The sequence below is a fragment of the Siniperca chuatsi genome, linkage group LG16 (genome assembly GCF_020085105.1).
Source record: "Siniperca chuatsi isolate FFG_IHB_CAS linkage group LG16, ASM2008510v1, whole genome shotgun sequence".
Lineage (NCBI taxonomy): Eukaryota > Metazoa > Chordata > Actinopteri > Centrarchiformes > Sinipercidae > Siniperca > Siniperca chuatsi.
Window position 1 is genome coordinate 26,728,089 of NC_058057.1, and position 21,979 is coordinate 26,750,067.

General features: G+C 39.2%; 1 protein-coding gene across 6 annotated transcripts in view; it reads left to right on the forward strand.

The window, feature by feature from the left end:
* The window catches only part of mei4 (meiosis-specific, MEI4 homolog (S. cerevisiae)), a 105,629-nt gene that overhangs the window by 20,116 nt on the left and 63,534 nt on the right, over nt 1–21,979 (forward strand). For 5 of the 6 annotated variants that reach the window (XM_044170143.1, XM_044170146.1, XM_044170148.1 and 2 more), the window contains one exon: nt 2,597–2,728. The exons of the other annotated variant lie outside the window; for it this stretch is intronic. Coding sequence is in view for 3 of the 5 variants with exons in the window: in XM_044170148.1 (XP_044026083.1) it covers nt 2,597–2,728 (132 nt within the window). In the remaining 2 variants the exon portion in view is untranslated. The remainder of the gene's footprint in view (nt 1–2,596; nt 2,729–21,979) is intronic. 6 annotated transcript variants of the gene reach the window in all.

Below are 21,979 nucleotides of genomic sequence, written 5' to 3' on the forward strand. Positions count from 1 at the left end.
GTGAATCACAGCCTGATGGATCTTCTTCCTCCACTGTCGTCCAGAAACTATTAAAACACATCAGCGAGCCGCTCTGCTGCACTGGCTGACATGTTCCTTCATCACCATGAACACACACACTGTAGTTTATTCTGACTCAGCCGCACACACACCGTCCTGCTGCCCCAAACACTCACTACAGCACCACATGTGGATTCATCCGCCGCTGGAAATAGTCCCCAACAGATTCACTATTTCCTTCTGTTAGTTTGATTAAAAACTACAGTGATCAGCTGTTTTAGGAAATTACAGAGTTTTTTAAAATTAAACTATATATTTGAGTTATTTTAAAGATTTTCGTCAATGTCACCAAATATGTAATAAGTAATAGTAGTAAGCGGAGGTGCATGTACTGTTAAGAGTAATAGAGGTATATAATATCAATACAATAAATAAGAAAAACTAACATGGGAAAACTAATATTGCACGGGAGTAGTACAGAATATTGCACAATTATTATTAATTATGGCAGAGATGTAATGCTCAGTGTCCAGTTTAGTGACCTAGGGTCAAACAGACTAACCCTTAGAGGGAGGAGTTAAAGAGTCTGATGGCCACAGGCAGGAATGACTTCCTGTGGCACTCTGTGGTGCATTGTGGGGGGATGAGTCTTCCGCTGAAGATGAGTTAGTATTGAGGGATGGACTAACACATTGATGGTTTTGGTATTGTCGACAGTACAGAAAACACAGAATGAAACCTTACCCTTTAATAGGTTTGGATTTACCCATCCTTCAGTTAGCAATCTAAAGTGGAGTATAAGAGTGTTAAATAGATTTTGGAGCGGTCATGAGAGTTCGCCCTTCCAGTCTTCACGTGCTTTGTGTAATTGTTGAGAAGGGTTATGATTCTGTTCTTTGGGTGATCTTGTAGTAGTCTTATAATCAGACTGAATTATATTTTGTTTCACTTCATTCATCCAGTCTATTATGTTCATGTTAGCCCATATCTGTTAGGGAGGGGGTTTATTTTTTATTTTGCCTTAACCAATCAGTAGCAAGTGATGTATCTGTCCTGACGACGTAATTATCAGTCGACAGGAAAGCTGTGACAACAATAGGAGCCCTTAATATTTTTCACAAATATTGAAGAAATATACAGATTCAAGAGTTGGTATTTCGGTCTACTACTCAAATACTTGTTATTTGCTAGTTAAGTAGCAAGCTATGTAGGAAGACGACCCCACCTGGCCTGAAAATGTTCTAATAAGCCGAGAAACAACTGTCAGTGAGCACAACCTATTTGAACAAAGGCTGTTGGACTCCTCTGTGTGACTTTCATTGACAAAAACTCTGTTGTACAAGACATTTATGTTGTTGTTTTTTTAGTTTGAAATGATTTTGAAGATTAAAAATATTTTGCTGCTCCTTTTATCATCTTGTGTCAACATCTAAAATATTTTCTTAATAATGAGCTTCAGACAGTTTGTTTTGTGTTTCTTCGGCGTGTGAGGCCTCTGGAGGCTGTGTGTTTGTGTGGAGGAGTTTCTTTGTGGCTGACTTAAAAATAGCAGCAGATATGGAAAAGAAGTTTTTTTTTTAAGTGGGATTTAATGTCATGTCTCACACATTTCCACACAATTGATTGAATGTTACAACAAACGAATAATAAATTATCGTCAAGGTAAATTGCAGTTACTTTAAAAATGTAGTGGCGTTACTTGTCCAGGCTCCAGTCTTGAAGAACAGATTTTCATATTCAAAATGCATTGGATGCAAAAATGTTGTGAGAGAACAAAACAGTATTTGTTTTAAGGCAACATAATTAACGTGGCTTAAAGAACATAATGTTTCTTCCCTGTGGCTGTTTTGTAAACACAGTGGCTCTGAAGATTTAGCTTGGTGCTTCTTTGAAAAGTCATTTACAGTATAATCTTTGTGTGTGAAAAATACATTTTTATTGTAGTTAAAAATTTAAACTGCTCCATCTGGCGGCCAGTTGAATTCACTGCATCTTCTGTAAAAGAGTGGGACAACGCTAGATGATCTAAAAAAAAAAAAAAAAAAAAATGGATTGTTTCATTGACATGGACGTAACAGCAAATAAATATTGATTATCTATGAAAAATGTTAAATATTCAAGTGTTTCAGCCTCTCAAAGCAGAGCATTAGCTGCTTTTCTTTGTCATATATTTTACTAATCTGAATATTTTAAGGTTTTGGACTGTTGGTCTGACAAAACAAGACATTTGAAGATTTCACCTCCAGCTCTAAAATATAATATTTTACTATTTTCTCACATTGTTTTAGATAAAACAACGAATCGATTAACGATTAAGCAAATATCGACAAATGAATTGATGTTGGAGATTTCTGTAGAGCGCGTTGTGTCCACCTTGCAGTCTTTTATACATGCAGCGTACAGTTGTGTGGTGTCGTTACTCAGTACGGCATGAACTGTCAGCGCATATTTATTGTATCCAGTTTGTGATTGGTAGAATTACAATCAGTCGATTTACAGATTTTGAGTTCTTGATGCCATTAAGTTGTAAAGGTTAGTAAAAAAGAAAGTTTTAAGGAATCTCGATCAGTAAAATCTTGTTTTTTCCAAACCTCAGCTCCAGACTGCAGAGAAGCTGACGGAGTACCTGATCGCGCTGGGGAGCAGCAGCATGTCAAACTCCTTCCTCATTCGTCACATCCTCTCTCAGATCAGCGCTCTGGCTGATCGGCTCTGGCAGGCCTTCCAGGTGAACACCCTCACTGCTTCACCACACATGCTCCTCCATTCCCATCGGTCTCTTCTTCTTCTGCTGCTGCTGCTTCTGCTGCTTCTTCTGCTTCTTCTTCTGCTGCTTCTTCTGCTTCTTCTGCTTCTTCTTCTTCTTCTGCTTCTTCTGCTTCTGCTTCTTCTTCTTCTGCTTCTTCTTCTTCTGCTTCTGCTTCTTCTTCTGCTTCTTCTTCTGCTTCTTCTGCTTCTTCTTCTGCTTCTGCTTCTTCTGCTGCTTCTTCTTCTGCTTCTGCTTCTTCTGCTTCTGCTTCTTCTGCTTCTTCTTCTTCTGCTTCTGCTTCTTCTTCTGCTTCTTCTTCTGCTTCTTCTGCTTCTTCTTCTGCTTCTTCTTCTGCTGCTTCTTCTTCTGCTTCTTCTTCTTCTTCTTCTTCTTCTGCTTCTTTCTCTTCTGGCTCGGAGACAGCGTTGATCCCTCCCTCCACTCCACTCATGATTGTATTCTCCCTGTTTGTGTCTGTGTTGTGTTGCTCAGTTCTCTCTTACTTTTGGATGGTATTGCCAAAGCAATATTTTGAATTCAAACCATATTGAGATCATGAGCTTTGTCTCTTGTTTATTTCTCTCAGGCTTTCTCCCCCACGGTCTCCCTTTCTCTCTTTCATACACTATTTTATTTCGCCTTTTGTTCTTAGAGAGCCGGCCTTTTGTGCAAGGCTTAAGGTGCAAACAGTTTGCCCTATTGACTCGTTGCCACGGCCACTTCTGTACCACCATAATCAATACTGCGTCTCACCAGTTCCCTGTCTGCAATGTATTCAAACGTCTCTCCGTAGCTTTGGCAACCGCCAGAGTCACAGGCCAGGCGAGAGCTGCATTCGGCTGGCCTGCTTCCTGAAAGGCAGAGCTGAGTGTCAAGCCACCGGGGGTCCTTCGAAATGGAAATGTTTAAAAAAGGAAAAGGATACAGATGATTTTCCCCCTTCACCCCTCCTGCTGAGCCTCCCTCCCACTCAGCAGGGTCGGTCATGCTCACTTGCGCCTGTTTTTCTCCTCCTCCTCCTCCTCAAGAGAGCCTCTCGAGGTGGGCGATGCCAAAAGACAATTTTATCCACACTGCATTTTTGAGGGCCAAGTTAAAGAAGGAAAAAAACCAAAAAGCTGTTCACTGGAGATACTGACAACAGCCTTGTGCTGCCATGGGGCCATTGTCTCCAACAAACCGGCTGTAATTGGTATTTGTTGGGAAGAATCCTCCACAAGCTGTCAGAACCAGGTTAATCATTGTGTCGTCGGTCAAAACTGCCTCACGCTCGCAGGTGGCGGTCCTGAAACTTGCGTGTGCACCCGGGGCGCGCATCTTTTCCACATGCTGTGCTTTGTTTGACTGAGCGGCCGTCGTGTAGTTACTGGTTCGAACTGATGCAAGAAATATTGAGAATTACTAAGTGTTTGATCACTTTTACAAAAAGAGCTCATGTACAGACTTTGTGCCAGCTGTGGTCGCATTTCAGTACAGAAACAGAAATTTGAGTGACCGGTGAGATATATATTTTCCACCCCCACCACTCATCTTTGTTCTCTCAAGGCTAAAGAAGGGACAATGAGATTGCTTTTGAAGACTGTGTGTTTGAAGACTGAGCTGCTGGACTGTCTTAGTTGCTTGTAGCGCCATGCCTGAAACTCTCTGCAGTTCGTTCTCTCAGGGGAAGAGCTGTGTGCCTGCCATTATGTAAAAACTATAGCAGAGACTACATCTATATTTCCATTAACATTTTACGCACTCAGCTCATGCTGTTCTCCAGAGGCAATGATAATGAGTGCAACTGTCGAACCCTCAATTCATGAATCACCACCATCGCAAGCAAAATGTTAAGTTTGTCAGTTTGTAGTTACAGAGCTCAGAGGTTATATGTAACAAAATCCGTTAGGATAGAGATGTGTTAAGTTATGCAGAGAGAGAGAGAATTACAACGTTGGGTTAAACTAATTACAAAACCCCCCAAAACATTTTTTTACGTAAAGCGATTATAATCGATATAATGATAATCGACGTGGTTAAAAAAAATAGAGAAAAATGACTATTGCAAGTTCTCATAGCCCAAGGTGAAGCCCAAGTGTCTTCGAACTGCTTGTTTTGTCTGACCCGCTGTCCCAAACCCCAAAGAGATTCAATTTACAATGACATTTACATTCACAAAGCTGCAACCGGCATATGGTGTTTTTGTTATCGCTTATTCTTTTTTTTTTTTTTTTTTGGTTGTTAGACTAATTGATTAACTGCTTCAGCACTCACAGTTGATTACAATCAATGAGACATTCTGGTACCAAGCCTCCTCTCGTAAAACTAATCCCCTACGGACACGGCACATAGCAGTCACTTTTAAGATGCTAAGGTAAAAGGTACTGCTTAACTTATAGTGACATTAAGCTATATGTCACTTTGCTGAGGACGCTACAAAGACCCTCTGGGAGATCCTTGTCCCCCGTTTGAAAACCGCTGAGCTCTACAGCGAGCACACCCCCCTGAATAAAACTGTGTGCTTTCATACACTCCCCAGGCTGAGTTGAAGCCATGAACAGACCCTTGCCTCAGCTCTTTGTCAGCAGCAGCAGACCCCTGGCTCCCCGTCAATAGTGCTGAGTGAAAAGTATTTCTCAGCATGGAGGATTTCCTTTTGTGTGGAAAACTGTCATGGCAGTGACATATAAAAACTCAGTGGATGGCTTCTCTGTCTCCTTTTATTCAGTTACCAGTCTTTTTGATTTTTGTTATCGGAGCAAGTGCGCATTTCTTCAAAATAGCACATCATTTGGTGACAGATGACTTATGATTTAGTTTGTCCGGCCATAATATTGCCTTGGGGTGCTTTCACACCTAACCTGTTTGGTTCAGTTAAAACAAACTCTGAAGCGTTTGCTTGTTTAGTTCGGCTGGTTTGAGTGCTGTCTGTCGAACCAGGCCGAGACTGCTTTGAAAAGGAGGTTATTTTTTTTAGTAGATATATGATTTTAGTATGCTTTCAAAAGAAACTACTATTAAAATCCATCAGCTGATTGTGAACTGTTCAGGAAGCAATCTTATAATCCATCTGTATAATATATATATATATATATATATATATTTATGTAAATCAGTTGGTAACCATGGGTAACGCGTATGCTAATCAGCCCCTTGGTTTTCCCTGATCAATCAGAAAGTCAAAAGTAGTTAAAACTGCGGTTTGCAGTTACTCTGTGTGCTTTGGCAGTTCATTAAGTACGTTAAAAAGTGTGTGACACAGTGATAACACAGTAATAACTTCGTTCTGTCTCGACCTGTCTGTCATTATTCATAAAATGTGGTCGATTTGCAGTCTAATAATGCTAATAATGCTGAATCTGTTCTTTGTGACACCACAGAACATAAATATCCACATTAAAGTGCTGCATGTCCTGCTGTCAGTCACCAGTATTCGATTTCCCCACGTTGGTCCAGATGCCGCAGGATGACGTCACCAAAACTGTCCAATCAATGAGTTAACTGTCAGTCTGCGTAACTTAATGTTTACTCCTCTTGGTTATTTTTGTAAAAAGTCAGTGTGAACACGAACCAGACCAGAACTAAGAGGCAACAATGTTATATTAACGATATCGTTGTTTTTCCTCGGCCCAGACCAAATGAACAGAACCACAGGTGTGAAGATGGTTTTTAGGCAGGTGCAGCCTTTTATCAATTTAGTTAAACAGCATAGACAAACATGCTGGCTAGTTATTATTAGTCATACTAACTGCAAAATGAAAAAGTAAATTTCATAAATAAGAGCACTCACTCAGGGTTAGTCACTGTGTCTCTTGAAAAATTACTTCTACTACTTTTGCTGTATTTCCCTGATTGCTAATGGCGTACTGTGTTTGAATGAGGCTTTGTCATTTTAAAGCTTAACTCGGGTGATTTGAATGCAGCATGCAAGTTCGCCACTAACAATAAAAAAAAAAAAACGACTATATAGAGAGCTAGTTACAGAATCTAAACACATTGAATGGCTAACGCTGAACAAAATGAATAGTATCAAAAACAGGGTTTGATTTTTATGAAAAATCTTGAGGATTATAACTTTTTAAGGGGACGAGCTTAAAATGATGATACGGTGCTTAAATTAAAATCAACATTACAATTAAAATCGCTGCACTTGCATTTTGAAAATGGCTTTCATTCCTTCAGCTCTACACACACCTACCTGCTACTCTAAGAAGGTTTAAGACAAAACACTAAGACTTACTACAACTTGAGTTTCACCAAAAGCAAACCTTTTCTCTATGTTGGAGTTTGCACTTACATGCTGTGTCTTCCCCCCCCATGTGTCACTCGGCCTGTACTGACGTCAGATGTACCAGCCAGGTGCTGTGCAGTATATTTATAGTGTCTGTCAGTGATTTATGGGGGCGTTTAGATTCAGTTAACCCTTCACTCCTGCTGTTACCAGAACCATATGGTTTTCTGGCCCAAATCCCCCGCCCCCCCGCCAGGATAAAGAGTGACATGCTTTTCTGGCAGCAGATTCAACATATTTGTGTTGCCTTGTTATCCTTCCTTCGTAATTGAGACCCAGTAGAGTAGCCCTATTTGCCAGAATGAAGCTCGGGTAAGAGCCGAGGATGCTGGTCTTCTCACCGAAAATGATCCTCGGGTAACAGGAAAGGTGTCAGACCTTAGCACAGGTGTTTTTTAACACCTTGTAGCTAACCGTGTCTGCTTCACAAAAAAAGGCTGTAGGCGAGAGGCCACTCTGATTTCAGTCTTTTTACGTTTGAACCTAGTTTCATTTATAGGTTTATTAAGCACAATGTGATAGCAAAGCTGTGCAGACAAACTGCTATTTTTTAGTTCCCAAAGATGGTTGAACCGTTTTGATGTCAGTGTATTAGTTATTAGTTTTTGTCTCACATTTTGCACATCATATTTTAACATTGAAGGGCCCTTGAAGATACATTCCACAGTTCAGGTGTCCCAGGGAACGTCATAGATTTTGCACAAATTTACTGAATTTTACTGGAAAATTTACTGGAAGAGGAAAGAAGAGGAGGGCCAGGTGATAGTGTGTTAAAGTGACTGTGCATGTAATTTATTAACTCAAAAAAACTCTATCATATGGACTTTGCAAATATTTTGGAGTAGGATGAAAAGTACCAACGTACTCCATGTAAAAGTACCAATACCAAAACGTAAAAATACTCCATTACAAGTAAAAGGCTTGAATTCAGAATCCTTCTTAAGTAAAAATACAGAAGTATTATTTATCATCATAATATACTTAAAGTATCAAAAAGTAAAAGTAGTCATTGCATAAAAAATGCCCCCTGTGACGGTTAGCTAGTTTTTACTGCTTTATATACAGTTAGCTAGTTTTTACTGCTTTATATACAGTTAGCTAGTTTTAACTGCTTTATACACGGTTAGCTAGTTTTAACTGCTTTATACACGGTTAGCTAGTTTTAACTGCTTTATATACAGTCAGCTAGTTTTAACTGCTTTAGTTACAGTTAGCTAGTTTTAACTGCTTTATATACAGTTAGCTAGTTTTAACTGCTTTATATACAGTTAGCTAGTTTTAACTGCTTTATATACAGTTAGCTAGTTTTAACTGCTTTATATACAGTTAGCTAGTTTTAACTGCTTTATATACAGTTAGCTAGTTTTAACTGCTTTATATACGGTTAGCTAGTTTTAACTGCTTTATATACGGTTAGCTAGTTTTAACTACTTTATATACGGTTAGCTAGTTTTAACTGCTTTATACACAGTTAGCTAGTTTAGTCCAGTGGTTCCCAACCTGGGAAAGTCCAAAGTCACCAGATAAATCTGAGGGGTCGTGAGATGATTAATGGGACAGGAAAGAAGAAAAAATAAAGTTCTGATTCAAAACAAAACTGAAATCTGTTTTGAGTTTTTGGATTTTTCTCTGATCTTTGCTGTTTTGTGAAATATTGGATAGTTTGACCTCTTTGGGTCTCAAACAGTTATAAAAATGAAACCATGTGGGTTTAAAGAGGAAATGTCTCATGGTGGAACTGCTAACAACTCATAGTGTAAAAGTTTAAGGTAGCAAAAAAATGGAAATACTCAAGTAAAGTACAAGTACCTCAGAATTGTACTTAAGTACAGTACTTGAGTAAATGTACTTAGTTACTTACCACCACTGCCATCTGTTATGTTGAATTGCCTGAAACGATGCATTTTGCTCTAAAACCTATAACAAAAAGAAGAATGAAAGAATGAAGAAACCTTAAATCCTAGTTTTTGCATGTTTTATATCTAAGTGGGAATAAATAACTATTTTTCTACAGAGTTCATTGTAATTCCAGCTTTGTTAAAGACATTGTGAACCACGAACCCTGCGTTGCATATTGTTCCGAACCATAAACTGTTTGTATCGTTACAGTTAAATTCCTAAGTAGTGGTTATATTATTATCATTGAAATATTAAATTCTCAGTTCATCAGCGTACCACCTGCCACTACAGTGTATGCCAGACAGACCTCCACCCTTTTCCAGCTGGTGGTTAAGAGAGCAGATCGTTCCCATCTGTCCTGGGACTCTTAGCTGACTCAGGCCTTTTATGTTCCAGAGGTTGAGAGGACATGCGATGATGGTTGAAGGGCTTTTTGTCATGTTCACACATCATCAACCTTATTTTCTTGTTATCATTCGCATCATAGTGGGGGAGACTTGAACAGCCCCTCTGGGCCTTGGTCTGGAAACACCACATGCAAGACGACGAGCTAACGAGGAAACGAGTCCGGAGGTTTTTCAGGTCCTAAGAATTTAAGTTGAGAATTATTCAAACTATCAATTCATGACCTCACATAGAGATACGCGTTATTACGTCAAACATAAGGTGTAAGAGGACTAAAAATGTACATATTGTACAGGTTGTATAAGTCCGTTGTCACAGGTGGATTTTGTATTGACTGCTTTACAGTATTATCACATTGTAGATATATGTGGATTGTTAATTTTCCTGTGGCTGCAATTAGTAATACCTGTCAAAATTGTTCATTTTCACTATTATTGATCATTATAGCACTACATATTTCATACTTATTTTAGCGAAGAAATTTATCCATTATGTTTTCTCATTGGTTGATTCTGTTTTATACTCTATTCTATAAAACCGATACTGGACTTTTGAGGCTGATACAAATATCGATATTTGAGAGTTTGAATTTTTTTTTTTTTTTTTAACATTGTTCATGTGGCTGTAAAAGACAAAAAAAGATATGTAGTGATCGTGACTTATCGGCAAGACAACTAATATTAGATAGCTTAACCCTCTTAAACTGTAATTGTATAACAACAACTGAAGTTTTTAAACTGCAGTAATAAACCAAATGGAGAATTGACAAAATTGCAAACGTTAGTCAGTTCTTTACTTCCTGTTGGCAAAGATGTGATCAAAATGTCATATCGTAATCCCTAGGTCATTAAACTGGACATTGATCATTACATCTCTGCAGTTCTTGACATAATTATGCAATATTCTGTGTTAATACTCCTGTGCAATATACTCCTTTCAGTTTAAAATTCCCTATTTATTGATATTGATATTTATTCATACCTCTATTACTGCTGTGCAATATCTTCCATCTCATTATAATCTTAATAAGCTGCATTTAACTTGACAGTTCATGCACTATTACCTTATACCATATTATTATCATCAACCGGTAAACCCACTTTGTACTTCACATTTCTTTTATTTTATACTTATACCCACTTGGTATTTAATTGATTTTCGGACCTGTATTATAGTGTATTATATTTTTTGCTCAGTACTTCTATTCCTGTGTGCACTGACGTGACAGTGAGCTGCTGTAGCAAAAGAGTTTCCCCCTCGGGGATCAATAAAGTATTTCTGATTCTGAAAATAAACAGTAAAATGTCAGAAAATAGTGAAAATGCCCATCACTGTTTCTTAAAGTTGACATATTCAGTGTTTTGTTTCGACCGACAGTCCAAAACCCAAAGATATTTATTTTAATATAATAGAAGACTAGAAAAAACAGCTGAATATTCTCACTGAAGAAGCTGGACCCAGTGAATTTTATCTTAAATAAACGACTTAACGATTAATCGACTACAGTATCTAAATGATTGCTGATTCATTTTCTGTTGATCGACTAATCGATTAATCGTGTAATTGTTTCAGCTCTAGTTAGACTTATGATTTCAGTAAAGCAGATATTGCAGTGAAGATATAATATATATATTTTTTTATATATAATTTTACATGATGCAACATGTAAAAACCATGGATCACTGTGAACCCTTGAGTTTCAAAGCTGTCATAGGAATCCTCTAAAGAATTGAGTGTTGTTATGCACTATTTCAAGGACACGAGTAGAAGTGAGTGGAGGCATTAAAGTCATGAGTATTGTATCAGGAGCAGGGTGGCTGAGGCCAGTGTTCCTGTCTGACATACATCCTCAGAGATGCCTGGTGCCACTGTCCTTGGAGCGGCGCAGCATACAGATAAGCCCTGCCATCTGGGCGCTGCGTTGTTCTGTCAGAGGGCGTGACAGTCAGTCGCATACACCAAACAGCCACAGCCCCTCAGGACAAAGCCACCATGAAACCCAGCAATAACACTAAACCACTGGGCGGTGTAAATGCCACTCTGACGCTATTACTATGCACCCTCAGTTGTCACTGTCCCAGTGTCTGCATTTTATGCAAACTGTGGTTGGTCTATGGCTAGCTGTCTTATGCTTCTCGTGTTTGTTTTTTTACTGATTTACTGGAAAGGATTGTAGGTGCATAGATAGCAGGAAAAACCCACACAATCTCAGTTGGATCCTGTTCAACAAGGAGAAAACAACAAGAGTAACCAGATTAATCACTTCAGTAATTTACCTGTTTACAACAGAATTTGTTGTAAACCCAGCAGTGGCTCAAAGAATGCAATAAATTGATTGTGGTGACTGATTTCATTATTCATTAATCTGTTGATTACTCTATTTCTTTGACTAACTGATTAACGGTTATAATCAGGGGATACAGTCTATGACATTTCAGAAAATAGTTAAAAATGGCCATCATAATTTCCCAGATTTCAACAGATTTCCTGTTTTATCCAGTCAACAGACCAAACGGAGAAAAGCTGCAAATCCTCACATTTGAGAATCTGGAACCAGAGAATGTTTTGTGCTTTTACTTGATAAATTACCTAAATAATTATCAAAATTGTTGGCGATTAATTTTCTGTTGTTAGCCTAATTGATTTAGACTTTAACTGTTTGAGGGTTGTGGTAGGGAGGACAACAATATCATAATGAGATTATAAGTTGTATACATACATGTTTGACAGGGACGTTATGCCTGGTTTGAGAGATTGGAAAAGGATTTGAGAGTAAACACAGAAGGAATGTAATTTGCAGCAACAAGCCGTAAACACAACATGGACATTTTATCACCTTTTATAAAGTTGATATTGCGAATGTGTTAGCAAACAGTTGCCCGCACAGGTTGATGCACTGAGACTGAACCAAAACAGTAAAGTTACGGACCATTTAACGAGCTAAAAGACGCTAAAATGCTCCGTAGAGCTAAAGTGAGCTGCAGTTGGTGATAATTGTCTCGACCCCTTTCACATTACATTTCATTCATTGATAATATAAAAATATTGGTTAGTGCAGCTTTAAGTAAACTATCAAAAGAATTGCCAAACAATTGTTCCAGACTCTGAACTGTTTTAAAACTTGAGACAAAACAAGGATTTGGAAGATGACTTAATGGGTATCTGTCCTTATTTTCTAACATTTGATATATTAAACAATTGATTGTTAGTTGCAGCCCTAGATAAGATTTCCTTTATATGTGTGTAGAGAGTCAGGGTGAGGTGGCCTTCCTGGTTAACCTTCATTGTAGCTTCATTTGACGCGAGATCCCATGAAACTTCTCCGTGTTATTGTCTCATTAGAATGATCAAATGAGTTTCTTAACCAGCCAGTGTCTGGGCTGATTGCCCTTAATGATATTAAGTTTGGCTTGTGGATATTAAATTTGGCTGTGGGGTGATGAATGAGTTTGCAGGGTTCAGCGGCGGTGGCAAAGCCAGAGGAAATGAGCATCGCAGCTGATGCCTCTAAAGGCCAGTGCCAGTTCAATTTGCACTCGTTGGCTCCACAGCCTTCAGTGAATGCTCAGGGAATATTTTTGCTCCGGGACTGCTCCTTACATCACATTTCATCTTTTAAATATCAGGAGGTGGCTGATTCCCGACTTTCAAATACTCCTAGTCGTACATTTTTCTCGAGCGCGGGGTGGTCCAATGCTTGATAGTAATCTCTGACTCAGATGAGGTGAATTCATTCTCAAAAATTGTGAGTTTAATGGAGCTGCTTTGTCCGTGTGAGTGGCAGTGGTATTTGGACTGGCAGCCTTTAGGAGATGTGAGATGAGCTGCCGTGCACATGGATGCCATTACTAAGAAACTAGCTTCATGTGCCTTTTTAAAGCTCATTTGTTCTGGTTGTCATGTGTGTCACCATGACAGCAGAACGGTCGGCTACTGTAGGTGTAAAGATCACTGTTTCCAAGGCACTGAGTGACTGAGATAAATCGAAATCCTTCAGTCGTGGTAATTGACCATTTGTAAATCTGCTTTTAAACTCCACAATTTCACATTTTCCACAAAATGTCAGTTCTAGCAGTCTGTGGTGCAGAGCAGGCATGCTGTAGTTTGTGAAAATCGCACTGAGTGAACAGAGAAAAGTCAATTCTCAGTCAGTAGAGCTCTATAATGCTCACACAGACCTACTATGAGTATTACAAACAGCCCTCCTCTCGGTTCGAGTTGCAACCAAGAGCTTCGTCCTTCCTTCCTTCGTTCTTTCTCCTTACTCACCAGCTCTGCTCTGTTCCTCGGGGGGGAAGAAAACCAATAACACAGCGTCGCAGGGAAAACAAATGATGACGACATTGCTATAGTTTCCTTCCTGCGCTTCATACAGTTTTGTATGAAGCACAGGGCAGGCAGGTGGGGAGGATGCTGGCATGTTGAGTTGAGTCAGCGGTAAGTTGAGAAGAGGAGATAGTCGGCCCCGATAGAGGAAGAGCAACAAGAGGGAACCATTGTGTAACCATCCGGGGGATGATAAAGCTGCAGACACAAAGATGCAAGTCTCAGGGTAAAAATCCGACTGCCTTTTACACCAGCTGTAGCGGCAGTAGTCTTCATATTAACCATATTAAACATTTCATCTTTTCACTAACAGTTAGACTTCTGGTAGAGAAAACAAGCGTCTAACACAGGTTGCGGTCAGAGAGGCTAACAGGTAATGAACATATGGTTTTTATAACTTTGTTGTCTTCTTTGGTTCAGGGCCAGGACATCTGTACCTTGCCTCTTATTGACTCAAACCAACTGAACTTGACTGGTACTGTCAAATTTAAGACCCAAACCCAACCCAAGACCCAAAGCTACATTTTACTTTATTTCATTTGTTACTGACCAGGCTAATGTAACACATTAGTTGTCTCTTTCACTCTTAAAACTTCAATTAAAAGCCGAGTCCCAATTAGACACCGATCCCTTTTACTGGCCGGGTGTGGCTACGCATTTTGACAAATAAACGCAGGTCTCAATTCGATGGGTTTGGTTTTTATAGAAGTTCTTTGGATATATAAAACCTCTTAAAGCCCATCGGGTCGCCCGTTGGAGCTAGTTCTAAGCTGCTTAGATCGTGCATACAACTATAAATGGTTTTTTTTGTCAATATGGACATGCTACACATCGTTAAATTCGCCACAATTCAATCGTTAAGTTAAATTTACAGAAACCATGAGCACCAAAGTATTATTCATTCAGCTCTAAAAAAAAAAAAAAAAGTGGTGACTCCCTAGCTTTTTGAAGCAGTCACAAAGTCAGAATATGTATCCATTCCTCGATTATTTATATTCCTTTAGTCCATAATGGTCCACCAATCACAACATTAAAAATGTTTTTATAAAAATTAATTAATTTTATTTATTTATTATTATTATTATTATTATTATTATTATTATTATAATAAATGTCAATGGGATTTTGAATGAAGTTCTGCAACAGAACCTGGAAGTTCCAGTTTCACTTCGTCTCTCTATAGTGTTTTCACTTGCAGTGCAATGGACGCAGACGACTGGCACAGTTAGACAGAGAAAGAGAAAACATTTCTTGTTCACACAGACAAATTACATTTCAAAATAACCAAACCTGAGCGCATACCAAGCCCACAACTTCATGCAGCAGAACGGTCCGGGTCGGGCAGCAGAACTTCTGTTTTGGTAGTAGGGCGAATTTTAACTACTGTTTGAATGTGGGAAAATATTAAATATTCAATTAGTTTTTATCTGTTCGAATTTAAAAAAAATCTCAGTTTATAAACTCAACAGATGCCTTGTACTCATTACAGCCAAGCAGCGTCCCATTCAGTCTTGAACTCTGTGTGAATCGAATACATCTAGACCAGTTCCTCACAAAAAGCCCACATGGGTTTGCGTTCAAATCTATTCAAATGAATCATGTGTTTGACCAAGAGAGAGTATAATTTAACAGTGATGTATAATATGCCATTTGGATCCTTTTATCATATTAGTTTTTATGTGTTATCTCAGTAGTTCTGTTTCCATTAAAATGTTGAGTAAGTTTTAAGTGGATTTCTGAAAAGTTTGCAAAATAAAATGGGACTCAGTAAGTGTTATCCACTACTGTTATGCTAATATACTCGAAACGTGTGACAAGATAACAGAATTAATCGAGCACCAACTCTGGTCCATCGTGACATTTCATCGCTGCTTCCCACCTAAGATGGCATTTGTTATTTTAATGAATAGCTTTGTCTCTTCTGACCCACACGTATCCTGCTGTGTTTTTATCTGTGGCTATGGGAATTAAAAGGGCTGTTAGGCTGTGCCTCCCCCCCCCATGAGTTACCTAACACCCATTATCGGATAGATTTTTTTTGGTGGAATTGGAGACATGTAATGGTGCAGGTACCACAATGTTATTGTGTATTTGAAAATTCTGTTTCCAAAAACCTTTTATCTCACCTTTTCTTCAACACTCACTTTTCCATGTACATTTATTTATGGTATTTGGTACATTTTTAATACGGTATGTCTCTTTATATGATGGTTTCATTAGTATTCTGCGTTATCCTGTCCATCCTGTCCGTCTTGCGGCGGCTGTGAGGTAGAGGGGGTTGTCCATTAATCACAGGGTTGGCAGTTAGATCTCCCGTCCACATGTCGAAGTGTCCTTGAACAAGACACTTAACCCCAAGTTGCATGGCAGCTCCGCCGCCATCGGGGTGTGTGTGAATATGAATGAGAGGTAACATTGTAAAGCGCTTTGTCCGTTAAGGTAGAAAAGCACTATATAAATGCAGTCCGTTTACCATCCTATGAGCTCACCAAAGCAAGTTCCTACCAACTTTTGTCGTAATGACATTTACAATAAGTTCAACTCAAATGCCAAATCCCAACTCACTCCGGGTTCGAAGGCAAAGCTCTCGGTGGACACCTATTAGAGCTGATGACTCGAATAATCAGTCGAGAAGACTCACATTTTTTCAGTCGAGTCACTGCACTTTTATTTTCTTTGCTGCGTCATTGTACACAGAGCAACACAGGATAACAGCACTGTTTGTCTCATTGTGTTGTCTCAAAATGACCAACTACAAAATGAACTGTGATGCAATCTCCACGCCTACCTTGAGAGAGACGAGAGAGGGCAGACCCAGAACACACTGCAGGGGATTATATATATATATATATATATATATATAGATATATATATATATCTCCCATCTGGCCTGGGAACATCTTCGGATCTTCCAGGAGGATCTGGAGGACGTGGCGAGGGACGAAGGACATGTTGGCTACATGTAGGCAATCAAACCCTAACTTAACCCCGACATTGCCACTGTGAAATTATACCCCTGCATAGCTGCACGGGTCCATGTGACTGTCGATCCTGCCCTGTGTGTCTGGTTTGGAGCATATCCGGCCCTTTAGTAGGACAGGAACACAATAATAATTTTAAAGCTGTTATCATTCATTGATTTATTCTCCACACTTGCTTACTGCTGTTGGACATCATGGGGAAATGAACTATCCCTTCATTCACTGGTGTAATGGGATGCAGCAAGTCATCAGCCCATCACAAGTTAGTGTCACTTACCTGTTCTTGAAAACTTAATATATGTGTGTGTGTGTGTGTGTGTGTGGTCTACATCTCATTTTCTGTAGTAGCATTTTACTTGATGTGGTGACCTCTGCGGAGTAATATGGAAGATGACCTGTGCTGTACTCAGTCATAGTTGAGGCATGCAAATCAAGATGCCCTTTTATGACTGACCGTTGTCTCTCTCTCTGCACTCTCAGCAGTTAGCAGCAGGTACATCACTTGCTTTAAAATCTGTGGTAGAAAACTGAAAGGTGAAAAATGCTTTGCTATTATCTCTTGTCTCGTAAGTATTTTTCAGACATTTTCTGGGGACTTTTGTGTGGAAGCTCTGGTGGCATGTGTGGTGATGGCTTAATTAATTAGCATTCGTTGGCTCTCTAGTTGCCTGTTGTCTTTGTCTCTGTCTGTCATCTTCCTCCCACAGTGCTCCTGCCTCAGCTTTCACTAAAATAATCTACTGCTCTACGACTCTACTTAATCTCTGCTATCACATGCATCCTGTGGATTTGGATGGATAAATACATGCAGTAATGGCTGTATTGAATTAGACCAAAGGCATTGGGAATGTACTTTTTCTCTCTCTCTCTCTCTCTCTTCACTGACTTTTTCAATGGACAGAAGCATTTTTAATGGCATCTACTATCAGTTAGATGTGTCCCACATAAATGTAAGCTGTAGCATTCTCAGGCAATCTTGAGTAATGGATACCAGCACTTCACAGTTATAGTTATAATGGCTTTGGCATTTTAGGTTGAGCTACTATCTGACTGGCCTACAAATCTGCTAAGAGCTAACTTATATCATCCTGAGCACTGTGTAGAGACATGTACACACTGTGGTTTGTCAGCTATATTTAGTCTGCAGAGCGGCTAAACTTTGGCTGTCATTGCTGGAGAAAATGTAAAATTAATTGAGCCAATATTTAGACCAATCTGCGTCATTGCCAAGTACATTTAAAGAGCAGGAATTTGGCCCAGAACTAAATGAATTTTGGCAGAATTGCCAAATCCTGCACTAGAATCCAAACTATGACTGTGCAGAGACAGAGGCCAGTTTATTCCCAAAATCCACTGATGTGTTTAACTTTCACAACTTTAAATATGCATCATGTCAGCAAAGGGGAATTACAATCAACAATGTGTTCGGCTTACTTTCCGTGATCCTTGGTGTTCAAAAAACACTGACAGCACCAAGTAGTCATCTATTAAAACAGCATCGCCATATTTACAGCGTTTATTTGAAAAACATTGATGTTCACACACTGTATATTTACACATACATCTTTCTTTAGCTTTGTTGAACTCCAGTATTGTCACAGTTGTGTAAAAACAACCTAAGCAGTAACATTTAAGCTGCACGTAGCTCTGGTTTGGTCTCCACCAACTCCTGAGAAAAATATCAGCTGGTCTCTAACTGCGTCTGTCTGCTGCTGCTGGAAATGTGGTTGATGAGAGCACCAAGACCGAACTAGGGCAACAACTTACAATTATTGATTAATCTGTAGATTGTTTTAGATTAGTTGAATAATTGTTTAATTGATAACTGATGTCTAATATTAAAAAACAGCCCAGTCTTCAAATGTCTTGTTTTGTTCGATCAACAATTTACTATGATTATTAAACGAAGAATAGCAGCAAATACTCGCATTTGAGAGGCTGGAACCAGAATTTGCCTTTTTCTTTTCTTGATAAATGACTTACAATACAATTGATTATCAACATTTTTGGTGATTAATGTTTTGTCGATCGACAGGTTTATTAATAAACTAATCGTTTCAGCATTAGGCTGACTCATACGGTAAATATGACGTAAAACTATGAGCTAAAAGAGGCTATAAAGCTCCGTGGAACTGCAGAGTCATGTGATCCATTGTTAATAATGCAAATATCACTTAGTTGAGAAATGCTGTACAGAATGGTAACACGTAATGGTTAGAGACGAGTCTTTTGCAAAACCTGTGTACCATTTTAAAACTCAGTAGCTTTTAAACCCCCAGTCACGCCCAGTTTCCTTGAACAAACTGCTTGATGACAGACACATTCTCGGTGTGGTGAGCTCGGCTCCATCCACCACTGCACGCGTGACGGATTTGAAGAATGATCAGATTAAGGCGAGAACGGCAGAGAAATTGCTGGACAATTAGATGAGGATCAAAGCCGTCCTCTATCCTCAAAGCGCACTGCTCTCATTAGCAGTCTAACCAGAAAGGAAAGTGAGACTTGATCAAAGTCACTTTATAAAGCTAAACCTGGGAGCCTCTGCAGAGTTACTGTTAAACTCACATGCTCCAACACACCACAGACATGCAAAGTAGGTTTTTAACATCCTTTGTATTCACTCAGGTGAATGAATAGTCACCTGAGTCAATAGTCAAGTTGTTGATTTGTTGGTCACATATAACAGTTTACAGAGAAAAGCTGCACATGTAGAAATAATGTTGGGAATCTTTGATCGCCCTCCTCTTCTGTACCACTACTACCTATAATTTCATATTTTATTCTAGTTTTAAAATAAAGATCTTTTCAGTAGCTTCTCAGGTAACAACAGCGTTGTTTAGAGATGATGGCACATAATCTGCACTTTGAATTCAAATTTAAAGCACCTAGTGTGTGTTATATAGATCAATGTAATGCAGAAAATGTGGAACAAACACGTAATAACTTGTATAAACTTAAACTGTGCAGCACCTGTGAGAGATTTCAGGATTATTATTATTTGTTATTGTAGCTATTGTCACTTCTAATGTATTTCATTCTCTCATAGTGAATGTAAAGATTTTAATGACAGTAAATTAATTAATGCAGAATTAATTGACCGTTCGCTAAGCCCTGCCGCCTTAGTTACTGTTGCTCTGCCAATCAAACTTTCCAATTGCACGGCACTTATGCAGTTTACCGTGATAACGATGACGGATTTACCACTTAATATTCTTGATTCTAAACTCTTAGGGTCTGATCGTCTGACTGCTCGTATTTCTTGACCTGTTGGACTTCTTTATAGCAATTTCACCTCTCTTTTTTTCTCAGATCTCAGGTATTAACTTGGTGACAATGTTAATACTGATAGTAACGATGGCCAAAACTATGAAAATAAGATCCAGGTAGTAGTAAATCTGTAGTGAGTAAAACAGTGAAAGAAGGTTCAGTCATTGTGCTTAAAGCTGGTCAGGGGCCAGTTTCACAAAGATATTTTAGACTGGTCTGTAGTGTTAGGCCACTGATTAATCCAATGCAGGCTAGACAGTTGCACAAAAATGACTGACTTATTTTAAGCCCAAAACGTTAGCGCCCCTACCCCGAGGCTAAAACTGAACTGCCAAGTTTCCATGGTAACAATCAGTGGCACCAAATGATAAAAAACTGCAGTAAACTGTTGGAAATATCCAGAAGTGAGGACGTTATCAGTTGTTTTTGTTTGACCAAGGAAACTGTCCTGAGCCTGACGTACGGAGTCCTGCCACATGAAGAAACCTCAGCAGCTCAGCTCTGCTGCAGGTCTGCACCGCACTGAGATTTTATACCAAAGGACTATACTCTTCACTGAACGTTCGCAGGAAAATGTCCTTTTAACTGTTGAATTCTTCCAGAAGGCAAACATTTTCTGCTGGAGTGAACGGAGCTGTGCGGTTTCACGCGGTTGCTCGTCAGCACGTCTTAATTTACCCAGAATTCATGGCAAATTAGTCCTAAAACATACAAATAAACTTGCCTTGCCTAAAATAGTCATAAACCAGACGGCTTTGTGCAACAGATGAATTTAGACGTCTGTCTGCAGTCTGACTCTTAGTTTGATCTTAGCCACCCTCTGTGAGTATGGGAGGAGTGGCGGTTAGGCCTAAGGATAGCGCTTTTGTCAGCTTTCTGCTCTATCAAGTCTCTCTGAGTGGGCAAACACTGTAAATATTGTGGTTTGGTCTTTGGGGGAACTCTGCTCTACAGATGTGACAGACCTCCTCTCTGTAACTGTCACTGCTTCGTGAGACCATTTAACAAAAAAGAAACCCAATGGACTTTTCTTGGGTTGCTGATGCTCAGATAAATTTCCAGGAAAAACAAGGAGATGCAGTACTTTTTTTGTATGTGTGCGTGGAACAGATAAACCTGTGTTCTTCCAACTCCTCGGGCAGTCGAGATGTCAAGATATGAGCACAGAGAACGCCGACTTGGATGAGATTGGATCGATTTTCTGTCGGTTGAATCAGTGGATTGTCAGAGGACCGCCTTGAAAGAGATGGTCAGGGGGAAAAAAGAAAACACTGCAAGCGGACACTTCTACAAGACAGAGGAAAAAAATCAATTCTTGGGAGTTGTTGTCTGCTCTGGGCTAACGGGTGGGGAAGTTGGTGTGCGGCCATGTTGTCTGTAAGCCTGAAGCACACTGTTGTCATACTCACTTCAGTGGAGGACCACCAGGAATCATTTGTAAGGAGAGTCGTACCATAAGTGTCATACGACTGCTGTGTATGACGAGGCTGTATGAGGCAGGCCACAGGGCCGCAAACAGTCTGTCATCAAAACAAGTACTGGTAAAAAGGCTTATTCTCATATTTAACCCATTTTTTTTCAAGTATAAAAGCAACACAACATTTTTTGCAAAACTAATCTTAACAGAAAATAAAATAGAATTTCGTCTTGATTCATTTGTTTGTGATTGCATTGCATTCTTAACCTTTGTCGATTATTGCCACGGCAAAACAGTTTTGTAAAACAACTCTCTCGTCCACAAACCCTACTAACTGCTATCAGTTAGGCCTAGTTGATCAACAGAAATCGATCAACAGCAATGTTGATAATCAAACGTTTAATTATTGATCAAGCAAAAATTCCAACTCTGTTTCCGCTGTGAGGATTTGCTGCTTTTCTCTGTTTTATGTCTTTTTGTGGATTTAATATCTTTGGGTTTTGTTTGTCGGACAAAACAAGACATTTGAAGATGTCACCTTGGACTCTGTGATTTGAAAATGTATTTACAGATGAATTGATAATGACAGTTTAGTGTTTCTACACGTGTGATTTGTGAAGCATTGTAACAGACACTGCTAACTAACAGGAATGAGCTCAGGCCTT